General features: G+C 41.5%; 1 protein-coding gene across 3 annotated transcripts in view; it reads right to left on the bottom strand.

Annotated features, from left to right (window-relative positions):
- The window catches only part of PHACTR2 (phosphatase and actin regulator 2), a 222,528-nt gene that overhangs the window by 191,197 nt on the left and 19,795 nt on the right, over positions 1–11,536 (bottom strand). The window contains exon 1 of one of the 3 annotated variants that reach the window (XM_070376793.1): positions 9,970–10,114. The exons of 1 other annotated variant lie outside the window; for it this stretch is intronic. In XM_070376793.1, the coding sequence (XP_070232894.1) occupies positions 9,970–10,021 (52 nt within the window). In that variant the 5' untranslated portion in view covers positions 10,022–10,114. Of the gene's footprint in view, positions 1–9,969; positions 10,115–11,536 lie in introns of those variants that run through there. One more of the 3 variants, XM_070376796.1, reaches the window with a different exon arrangement.

The raw sequence follows: 11,536 nt of genomic DNA, 5'->3' as shown, positions 1-11,536 counted from the left end.
CTTGGACTGCAAGGAGATCCAACCAGTTCATTCTGAAGGAGATCAGCCCTGGGATTTCTTTGGAAGGAATGATGCTAAAGCTGAAACTCCAGTACTTTGGCCACCTCATGCGAAGAGTTGACTCATTGGAAAAGACTCTGATGCTGCAAGGGATTGGGGGCAGGAGGAGAAGGGGACGACAGAGGATGAGATGGCTGGATGGCATCACTGACTCAATGGACGTGAGTTTGAGTGAACTCCGGGAGTTGGTGATGGACAGGGAGGCCTGGCATGCTGTGATTCATGGGGTCGCAAAGAGTCAGACATGACTGAGTGACTGAACTGAACTGAACTGAACTGAATACTCCCTTGTAAAATGTAATTTTAAAAATATAACAAATATATAGGTAAAATGTAGATACCCAGGAGAAGGTATAAAAACATACTTGCTGCTGCTGCTGCTAAGTCGCTTCAGTCGAGCTCAACTCTGTGTGACCCCATAGATGGCAGCCCACCAGACTCCCCCATCCCTGGGATTCTCCAGGCAAGAACACTGGAGTGGGTTGCCATTTCCTTCTCCAATGCATGAAAGGGAAAAGTGAAAGTGAAGCCACTCAGTGGTGTCTGACTCTTAGCGACCCCATGGACTGTAGCCTACCATACTTAGTGTCCCACAAATAGAAGCAGCCTAAAGAACAGTATCATGTGGATTTCAAAGAACCGGCGTCTCTAGGTGAGCTTTAGCCAGTGCTTGAAGTGGGGGAAAGGAAACAGCTCAAGGTTCTCCTTTGGGCGGTTCATGTACTTTTGCTTCTCCATTTCTGGAGGAATACACACTGAGCATTGGCTTAGCATCGGGTCAAGGGAGGAGCCGGCTGGGGTGGTTTGGGTGATGGGCGGCAGACCTGGGAAGTGATCCATCTCAGTTCCTTTACTGGGATCTCAAAGTCAATCTATGGCGGTATATTTCTGGCTTAGTTCCCTCATTACTTACTTTCATACCTTCGTTATAAATTTCCAGAATAAATGGCATTGTACCATAATCCTAGAAGTGGAACAGATTCCATGAAAACAGCCCTACAGAATAAGAAAAAAATCTTAGGGCTACCATTATTTTTTTTTTTCCTTTTCTACTCACTATGTCTCTTAATGATGCTTTTTTAGAATACCTGCCCTTTATGAAGGGCTTCCCTTGTGGCTCAGCTAGTAAAGAATCCGCCTGCAATTCAGGAGACCTGGGATTGATCCCTGGGTTGGGAAAATTCCCCCAGAGAAGGGAAAGGCTACCCACTCCAGAATTCTCACCTGGAGAATTCCATGGACTTTATAGTCCATTGGGTCACAAAGTGTCAGACACGACTGAACGACTTTCACTGAGCTCTTTATGAGAAGTCCGGCATTTCTAAGATGCATATACAGTTGCAAGGAACGGGATCTAAACTTCCTTTGCTGATAAGACCCAGTCTGTGGGATTTGGGAGTGAAGTTAGATCCATGGCCTTGTATTTTCCCTGTTAGAGTGAGAAAGTCTTCAACTGAGTGCATACTCAATGGGTATACCATCGGGCAGAGCACTGCTGCAGGCGATGTAGATGGAGGCAGGAAGGGTTCTAAAGACTGCTGTCCTTAAAGAAGCTTAAATCTCCTTGAAGTGCACCATACATAAGTTAGTTACTATTTAAAAAAAAAAAAAAAAACTTTTATTAAAACCTGAGAAGGATGTTCCGTTTTTGCATAAAGCACTTTAATCCCTGCCTCATGACTTTCAACAAGGAACTCTGCTGCTGAAGAGAGAGAAAGAAGAAAGAATTTGTGGTATAAGGCATTCCTATAGCTTGTGTTTCTTCAAGTAACAAAAACATGAAGCACTGGGAATTCGATGGTGGTCCAGTAGTTAGATTTCATACTTTCACTGCCATGGCCCAGGTTTGATCCTGGTTAGGGAACTAAAATCCCACAAATTCCCTAGGTCAGGAAGATCCTCTGGAGTACGAAATGGCAACCTACTCCAATATTATTGCCTGGAAAATTCCATGAACAGAGGAACATGGTGGTCTACAGGCCATGGGATCACAAAGAGTTGGACACGACTGAACACTGAGCAAGCTATGTAACAACCCCATAAAGGATTAATGATAGTTGTCTACTTAGCATTAGTTTTACTAAGTATTTATTTTTGAGCTATAATAAGGGGATAGGTGTTTAGTAATAAGATTATTTGGGTAAATGAGTTGGAACTGGAAATGCAGTACATCAAGATTTCCAGGAGAAATATCAACAACCTCAGACATGCAGATGATACCATTCTAATGGCAGAAAGTGAAGAGGAACTAAACAGCCTCTTAATAAGGATGAAAGAAGAGAGTGAAAAAGCTGGCTTAAAACTCAACATTAAAAAACTAAGATCATGTCATTTGGTCCCATCACTTCATGGCAAGTAGATGGGGAAAAAGTGGAAGCAGTGACAGATTTTATTTTCTTGGGCTCCAAAATCACTGCAGATAGTGACAGCAGCTATGAAATTAAAAGACACATGCTCCTTGGAAGAAAAGGTATGACAACCTAGACAACATATTAAAAACCTGAGAATATCACGTTGTCAACATAAGTCTGTATAGTCAAAGCTATGATTTTCCCATTAGTCATATATGGATGTAGAGTTAGACCATAAGGAAGGCTGAGCACCAAAGAATTGATGCTTTTGAACTGTGGTGCTGGAGAAGACTCTTGAGAGTCCCTTGGACAGCAAGGAGATAAAACCAGTTAATCCTAAAGAAAATCAACCTTGAATATTCATTGGAAGGACTGAAGCTAATGCTGAAGCTCCAATACTATGGCCACCTGATGCAAAGAGCCTACTGGTTGGAAAAGACCCTGTTGGTGGGAAAGATTGAAGGCAGGAGAAGGGGATGACAGATGATGAGATGGTTGGATGGCATCACTGATTCAATGGACAACAGTTTGAGCAAACTCCAGGAGACAGCGAACGACAGGGAAGCTTGGAGTGTTGCAGTCGATGGGGTCATCAAAAGTCGGTCACGACTGAGCGACTGAGCAACATACAGTACCTACAGAGATCCTACAACCGTAACCAAACATGTCGCCAAATCAAAGATTTGATATTTCTTAAATTTCCCCTAAAATTAGATAAAATTGATATGACTGACTGTGGCTTCCTGGACATACTTCATCCATACAAGACAAGAGGATTTTCATGTGATAGTAAAATAAAGGCTTTTAATCTTAAATAAACAATATCTGTGAATACTCATCTTATTATTGTAAAGTGAAGTGAAGTGAAGTGGCTCAGTCGTGTCCGACTCTTTGCAACCTCATGGACTGCAGCCCACCAGGCTTCTCTGTCCATGGGATTTTCCAGGCAAGAATACTAGAGTGGGTTGCCATTTCCTTCTCCAAGGGATCTTCCCGACCCAGGGATCAAACCCGGGTCTCTTGCATTTTAGGCAGATGCTTTACCATCTGAGCCACCAGGGACTATTGCAAGAAAGAGTCAAATCACATTATTTATTTTTGTCAGGCATCCGAGATTTTCATCCTCCTCTTGTCACAGACATCACCTTAGCAGAGAGTGAAAACCCCAGGAAGGTGAAAATACAGAAGCAATTCCGCTGACTGTTTCTCAGAGGTCAGCGTGGATCACACTGTCTGCTCTCTGATGAGGTCTGTGATGCTGTGTTACAGATGGCGCATCTTACAGGTTGTTCCCAGTGACGAACAACACACTGCAGAGAACACTTCAGATGAATCTGAGCAGCAGTCTGAACGCTCCTTTAATTTGAATTTCTTGATTCCAGGGCTGATAATTCTTGTCCTGGAAGAGCACACTGCTCTGTTTGGGCTCCATTTCAATAAGTGTCTCCTTGGAATTTTTTCCTCCCCTTGGCAGCACACTCAGCAGTAAACAACTCCACGGGACTGCCATGCAGTGACACACACTGCAAGAGAAAGGCCTCCTACACGCAGGAGCCTCTTCATGCCCCATAAAGTGGCCAGTACAACCTTCAGCTTTTGCACAGCTATGTCTCTCACTAATTTGTATCACCTTCCATCCCCACACTCAAGGGCATTTTCTGGAGATACCATGATGAGGCCAAACTGTATTTCTTCATCACAGAGAAGTATTAGCTACATTAGAAGAAAGCCCATATTACTTAATTTAATGTTTACATTAGAAGAAAGCCCATATTACTTAATTTAATGTTTAGCTGATTCCTCACAAAAGTGGGGCTTGATAGAAATTCAAATGCTGCAACTTCACGTGGTTTTAAAAATATCACCAAAAGGACAATTTAGACTGGGTACCAGAAATATGTTCTTCTCTTTCTGAGATGGTAAAATTCCTTCCCTGACACTTTCTAGCTTTCCCCCCGCTCAGGAACTGTCCAGGGAAAGGATGTACAATAAATATGATTTTCATATAATAGATCTGTATTCATACTTGGAATTAGAAAATCTCATCATTTCTCTGGGTATCTTTAAGAAAACCATAAACTACACCCTCCTTCATTTCATAATGTAATTATCATCACCATCTTCTATGCATTTAAAAAATTTTTGTTTATTTATCTCTTTATGGCTGCCCACAGGCTTTTTCTAGTTTCAGCGAGCAGGGGCTACTCTCTTGCTGCAGTGTTTGGGCTTCTCTGCAGGGGCTTTTCTTGTTGCATAGTATGAGCTCCAGGGTGTGCAGGTTTCAGCAGTTGTGGGGCATGGGCCTAGTTGCTTCCCAATATGTGGAAACTTCCTGGACCAGGGGTTGAATCCGTGTCCCCTGCATTGATAGGTGGATTCTTAACCACCGGACCACGAGGAAAATCCACCACTTTCTATATCGATTGAACATGTACTCTGACCTCTATTAGGCACTGGGGATAAAGAGATTAATAGGGCAATCTTTGGCTTCCCTGGTTGTCTCAGTGGTCAAGTGCAGGAGATATGGGTTTGATCCCTGGGTCAGGAAGATCCCCTGGAGGAGGAAATGGCAACCTACTACAGTATTCTTGCCTGGGAAATCCCATGGTCAGAGAAGCCTTGTGGGCCACAGTCCATAGGGCTGCAAAAGAGTCAGACACATCTTAGCAACTAAACAACAACGAAGGCCATCTTTACCCTTCAGTTCAGTTCAGTTGCTCAGTCGTGTCCAACTCTTTGCGACCCCATGAATCACAGCACGCCAGGCCTCCCTGTCCATCACCAACTCCTGGAGTTCACTCAGACTCACATCCATTGAGTCAGTGATGCCATCCAGCCATCTCATCCTCTGTCGTCCCCTTCTCCTCCTGCCCCTAATCCCTCCCAGCATCAGAGTCTTTTCCAATGAGTCAACTCTTCCCATGAGGTGGCCAAAGTACTGGAGTTTTAGTCTTAGCCTCATTCCTTCCAAAGAACACCCAGGACTGATCTCCTTTAGAATGGACTGGTTGGATCTCCTTGCAGTCCATGGGACTCTCAAGAGTCTTCTCCAACACCACAGTTCAAAAGCATCAATTCTTCGGGGCTCAGCTTTCTTCATAGTCCAACTGTAGCATCCATACATGACTACTGGAAAAACCATAGCCTTGACTAGACGGAACTTTGTTGGCAAAGTAATGTCTCTGCTTTTGAATATGCTATCTAGGTTGGTCATAACTTTCCTTCCAAGGAGTAAGCATCTTTTAATTTCATGGCTACAATCATCATCTTTACCCTTATGTAAATCCAATAAATTTTGCAAAACAAATTTTGCAATCCAAAATTCTAATGCATTTAAATTACCTTACCATTGGCCAGAAAGTGGAGGGAAAGAACCTTAAAAATGAAACCTTCAGTAGGGAAAATACAGCCTGGGGAGGGTTGGGACTAGCACTGTAAAAGAAATCAGACTTCTCTTAAGCAAGAGAGCCCACAGTGATGGGCTGAAGAACACTCTAATTCCTCCACCCAACATGGCCACATCCTAACCTCCAGAATCTGTGCATGTTGCTGTTGTTTTTCAGCTGCTCAGTCGTGTCCAACACTTTGTGATCCCATGGACTGCAGCACACGAGGCTTCCCTGTGCATATGTTGCCTTATATGACAGAAGAGACTTTGCAAGTGTGATTAAATTAGATCTTGAGATTATCCTAGATTATCTGGGTGGGCTCAGTCTAACTACAAGAGTCCTTAGAAAAGGGAGCCAAGAGGATGAGAATCAGGGGAGAAGATGTAAGGACCAGACCAGATGTTAGAGATGAGAAGAAGCGCTGGTACTGGCTTTGAAGATGGAGAAAGGGGCCATGTGCCAAGGGGTGTGGGTGGACTCTACATGAAAATAAAGGCAAGGAAATGAATTCTCCTCTAGAGCTTCGCAGGTGGTGCTAGTGGTAAAGAACTCGTCTGCCAGAGTAGGAGATACAAGAGACATGGGTTCAATTCCTAGGTCAGGAAGATCCACTGGAGAAGGAAATGGCAACCCACTCCAGTATTCCTGCCTAGAGAATCCCATGGACAGAGGAGTCTGCTGGACTACAGTCCATGGGGTCACAAACAGTCCGATACAACTGAAGAGACTCAGCATACACCTAGCACACACACACGAGTTTCCAAAGAAATGCAGCCCTACTGGCACACTTCAGATTCCAGAACCATAAGAAAATAAACGTGTGGCTTAAGCCACTAAGCTTGCAGTTATTTGTTACAGCAACGACAGGAAACTAATACAGACTCTCTTTACCCCACTAGAAGCTAGACTTGGTTCCCAGCACAAAGACAGATACATTTGATCCTTGCAGCTCCAAGCATAATAAACCTTTGTGCATGTGTGGTCAATCGTGTTTGACTCTGTGACCCCATGCACTGCAACTCTCCAGGCTCTTCTGTCCATGGAATTTTCCAGGCAAGAATACTGGAATAGGTTGCCATTTCCTCTTCCAGGGGATCTTCCTGACCCAGGGATCAAACCTGAGTCTCCTGCATTGGCAGTCAGATTCTTTGCCATTGAGCTACCTGGGAAGCCTTCAATAAACTTTCAGCACTGGCCTATCCTAAATTGACTATTTCTTTGAACTTATCTTCTACCACTCTCCTTTGAAATCATGTCACTTCCTCTATGTTGACCTCCAAGCCATCCCCCCAGTGGATGAAGCCTGCCCGATCTCATGTTGTTCTCTTTTTCTGACACTCACAGCTTCTTCACATATCTGCATGTCCTCAGAGACACCTTCCTTGACCACTCTGTCTTCAAGCAGCCATGTCATGCTCCTGACACCACATTCTATTTTGCTTCACAACACTTACAACTACCTCATATATTTGCTCATGTACCCATCTCCCCTGATAGAATGTAAGCCCTGTTTTGTTCACTGCTATATGGCCAGAACCTGGACAATTTCTGCAACACTTGCTCAATGCAAAATTTTTAAGTACACAAAACTACTATGGGGGTCTTGATTGGCACGGCAAATAGTACTGGGGTATTTCTCTTTCTCCAGATAAAGAACATTAGCTCTAGGCCTTTCCTTGTTAGAGTGTCTAATCTTTGTATACTTCAAGTTAATGAGGAAAAATGAGCAGCAACTTCCCTTGGAAATATTAAGAAAGATATCTTTCACTTTCTGACTGAGAGAAAGGGAGAGTTTTATTTCAGACGAGGCAATAGAATAAATATGCTATATGGAAATAATTGTTGAGTTGAATTGTTGAAATCTAACTTCAATATCTCTCTGAGTCCTAAGACACTCCCTCTCTTTCTCTCTCTCCCATCTTTTATATACTTATGTATATACTTTATATAGCAAAAGATACATATTGGGATAGTACACAATTTATGAAACTTTATTCCACAAATAAAACCTATAATGATATCTCAAAAGGCTATGAATTACTAATAGGTGGATCATAGATCTGGCTCAAATTGAGTAACTTTCTATAAGACCTAAGCTATTACAGAGAATAAGATAATGCTTATGACTGAGAAGACACTCACAAGTTCATATTTTAACCAATATAACAACACTTGTGTGTAATATGATAATAAATATAATAACCACAAAATAATAAAAATGGTTTTTAAACAATCAAACTATAATTTACAGAGCAAACTATTTCCTGCCTAAATCAATCCTCTTGTGAAGTACTTCACTCATCCTAATGAAGTTATTAGTGTTCAGAACATTTTTATAAATTCGATTGGAATTACCATCAGAGATGGAAGAAAGAAGATACACAAATGGCCAGCAAACATAAGAAAGAAAGCTCAACATCATTAGTCATAAGGGTAATGCAAACCAAAACCATGGTGAGACAATATTTCACATCACTAGGATGGCTATGACTTAAAAAATGAAAAGTGACCTGTGTTGATGAGGATATTCATAAGCTGGAACCCTCATATATTACTGGTGGGCATGTGAAACGGTGCAGCCACTGTGGAAACAGTTTAGTAGTTCCTCAAAAGTTAAACACAGAATTACCATATGACTTAGGCAATTCTACTTCTAGGCATATACCCCAAAGAACTGAAAACAGATACCCCAAAATACATGCACACAGATGCTTACAATATTTAACACTATTCATGACACAAATGTCCATCAGTGGATGACACACAAAATGTGGCATATCCACGCAGAATCCATACTGATGCTATTCAGGCATAAAAGGAAGCATTGATACATTCTATAATGTAGATGAACCTTGAAAACTTTATCCTAAGTAAAAAAAATCAGATAATAAAAGGTCATATACCATATGATCCCATTTATAGGAATGTTCAGAATAGGTAAACCCACATGGACAGAAAGCAGATTGGTGCATATAAGAGGCTTAGGTGGAGGGGAAAATAGAGAATGACTGCACAGTGGATACAGAAAGAGTTTTCTTTTGGGTGATGAAAATATTTTAGAACCAGGTAGAGTAGTGGGTGGGCTTCCTAGGTGGTGCTAGTGGTGAAGAACCCACCTGCCAAAGCAGGAGACATAAGAGATGGCAGTCCAATCCCTCAGTCAGGAAGATCCCCTGGAGGAGGGAATGGCAACCCACTCCAGTATTCCTGCCTAGAGAATCCCGTGGACAGAGGAGCCTGGTGGGCCACAGTTCCATAAGGTTGCAAAGAGTCAGACATGACTGAAGCAACTTGATATGCGTGCACAGAGTAATTGGTAGTTATACAACACCATGAATTTACTAAATACTTTGTATTTAGATTGGATTGTATACTTTAAAATGGTTAACTTTATACTACATAAATTTCACCTCAATTAAAAAATTTCTTTTTAAAGATGAGAAGATTCTTTTGAATTCTCCAGGGCTACCTACGTAGTGACATATCATATTGCTTGTGGTTAGTTACTTAATAAATATTTATGAAACTTAATGGTAGAAAGTATTTATGCCCTGAAAGCAAGTTTATTTTTTAGAATTGGTCAAGATCATTCTAGGCCAAGTCAGCTGAATAAGTTATCAAATTGAATCATGCCATCTTAGTTGTAAAAATAATAATGTGTAACTACAAAATCAGAGACCACTGCCAGAAATGAATAAAACTGAGCAGGACCCTGTGGGGCCTTTCCAGGGATAGATCCCCCCACCCCTACCCCTCAGGTTCCCCGTTTCTTGTTTGAAAAGCTTTAGCCTCCTAGGCCTTCCCCAAGTTCCAAAGAGCAAATTTAATTAGAGAAGTGAGAAAATTCAGAAACAAAGGAAAGCAGTCAATCAAGACAAAATAGAGTTTAGCCATAAAACAAAGTCAAGGGCCTTTAGTTCCTTCTCAAGAGCTAGAGATAATATCCTGAGCCATAGCTTTGGATACTTTGGATTTTGAAGATACTAAAACCCCCATCAGGTGGAAGAAGTTAACTTCAAGCTAACACCAGAATGTTGACCCCAGGCCAGTTGGAAACAGATGTTGATAATGTTGACTCCTGAAATACCACCCAGGTTCTCCACTATCAACCAATCAGAAGAATGTCCACGAGTTGATCAGGTACCTTGTGACCCTCTCCCTCAACTTACCTTTAAAAGCCCTTCCCTGAAAGCCATTGGGGAGGCCAGGTCTTTTGAGCATGAGCTGCCTGTTTTCCTTATTTGATCCCTTGTTAGATACTTTGCAATAAACACCAGACTTTCCTTCACCACAGTCCAGGGTCAGTAGATTGGCATTACTGCGCAGGGGCGAATAGACTCCGGTTTGGCTTGGTAACTCATGTTTCCCACTGCTTAGAGAACCTATTCCTCAAACCCTCAGCCCACATGTCACCTCCCCTTGGAGCTTCTCCACTCTCGTCAAGCAGAGCTTCCCCTTGACTCTTCCCCTTTGTACTGTACACAGCTACCCTAAGCACTTCCTCTTCTAGAACTTATCTGTCTTCCCACAGCAGTGTCAGATCAAAAGAAAACAAGAGTTTCATTTTACTGACAGACACTTAGCAAGAAGCACCATGTTGGCAGATAGAAGGCTTCACAAATGTTTGTTGAATGACGAATGAACAAAGTTTTTGGTGGTCTGTAAACTGACTTGAGAGACAACTTGAAAATCAGAATTTCCTATTTGTTTTGAGTAATATCAACATTCTGAAATTAATGTATACCCATCCAGTGTGGTTTTTGAAAGAAATTCTCTTTGGCTGTTTGAATTCTAATATCTTTGCTAAAATCCATCCCTGTCCTTTAATTGACATCTTATACTTTTTCTCCCTAGAGTGACTTGCATGCACAGAATTCTTAAGCATCTTAAGAAAGACTCTCTTAAGACCAAAGTTTTTCAAAATAAACCTGTGCTAACTTGCTCTCATAAAAGTAAACAACAGGTCTTTGTCATTAAGGAAGAAATATTTTAATATTTTTGTAATCAAGCTGCCACTGCAATTCTGCCAGGCCTCTCTTATCTCATGGGAACATCCTCTGATAACAATGCAGTTTTGTGCTAAATTTCAAACAAATCTGGGCCACTGCAGGTTTGAAGGGGTGGGGATGGTCATGTAATTATGTGGCTTCATTCCGTTGTTACCCAAAACAAGATGAAATTCTTAGCATTTTTCTTTGACATTGGGCCACTTCTTGAAACTTGAAACAGCATGAAACTTAAAAGCGTTCAAGCAAATTGAAATAAGAAAAAAAAAATCAATGTTCAACTGAAACCACACCAAAGTGATAACAAGATTTTACAAAGCTATGCTTACAAATCTCCTGAGTTCTGTAACCCAGTCTTGTTTAAACAGCCAATCATTGGAATGGAATTCATATTACCAAAAATAGTACTTCCATCCCCCAGCACTCAGGGTTCTGATCACTACTTGGCATTATAGCATATATTTATTTGCTTATCTCTTTGTTGCCTTTTTGTCCCAATACCATGAGAGTTCTGTGGGGCAGGGACTGGGTATGTCTTATCACTGTTGTGTTCTCTGCAGGCAAAAGGGCATCTAACACAGCAGATTCTCCATTCGTATTTGTTGAATATATCATTCATTTAAAGTATATCCTAAAATTGTGATAATTAAAAGGAGATAAGTTATAAGAAAGATGTACCTTGAAGCAATTCAAAACAGTAAGCTTCACCCAGTCATTTTTAACAATTGCA

Source organism: Bos mutus, chromosome 9 (genome assembly GCF_027580195.1).
Source record: "Bos mutus isolate GX-2022 chromosome 9, NWIPB_WYAK_1.1, whole genome shotgun sequence".
In the NCBI taxonomy this organism is placed as follows: Eukaryota; Metazoa; Chordata; class Mammalia; order Artiodactyla; family Bovidae; genus Bos; species Bos mutus.
The sequence above is the reverse complement of the archived record's forward strand: the minus strand, read 5'-3'. Positions and strand labels throughout refer to the sequence as shown.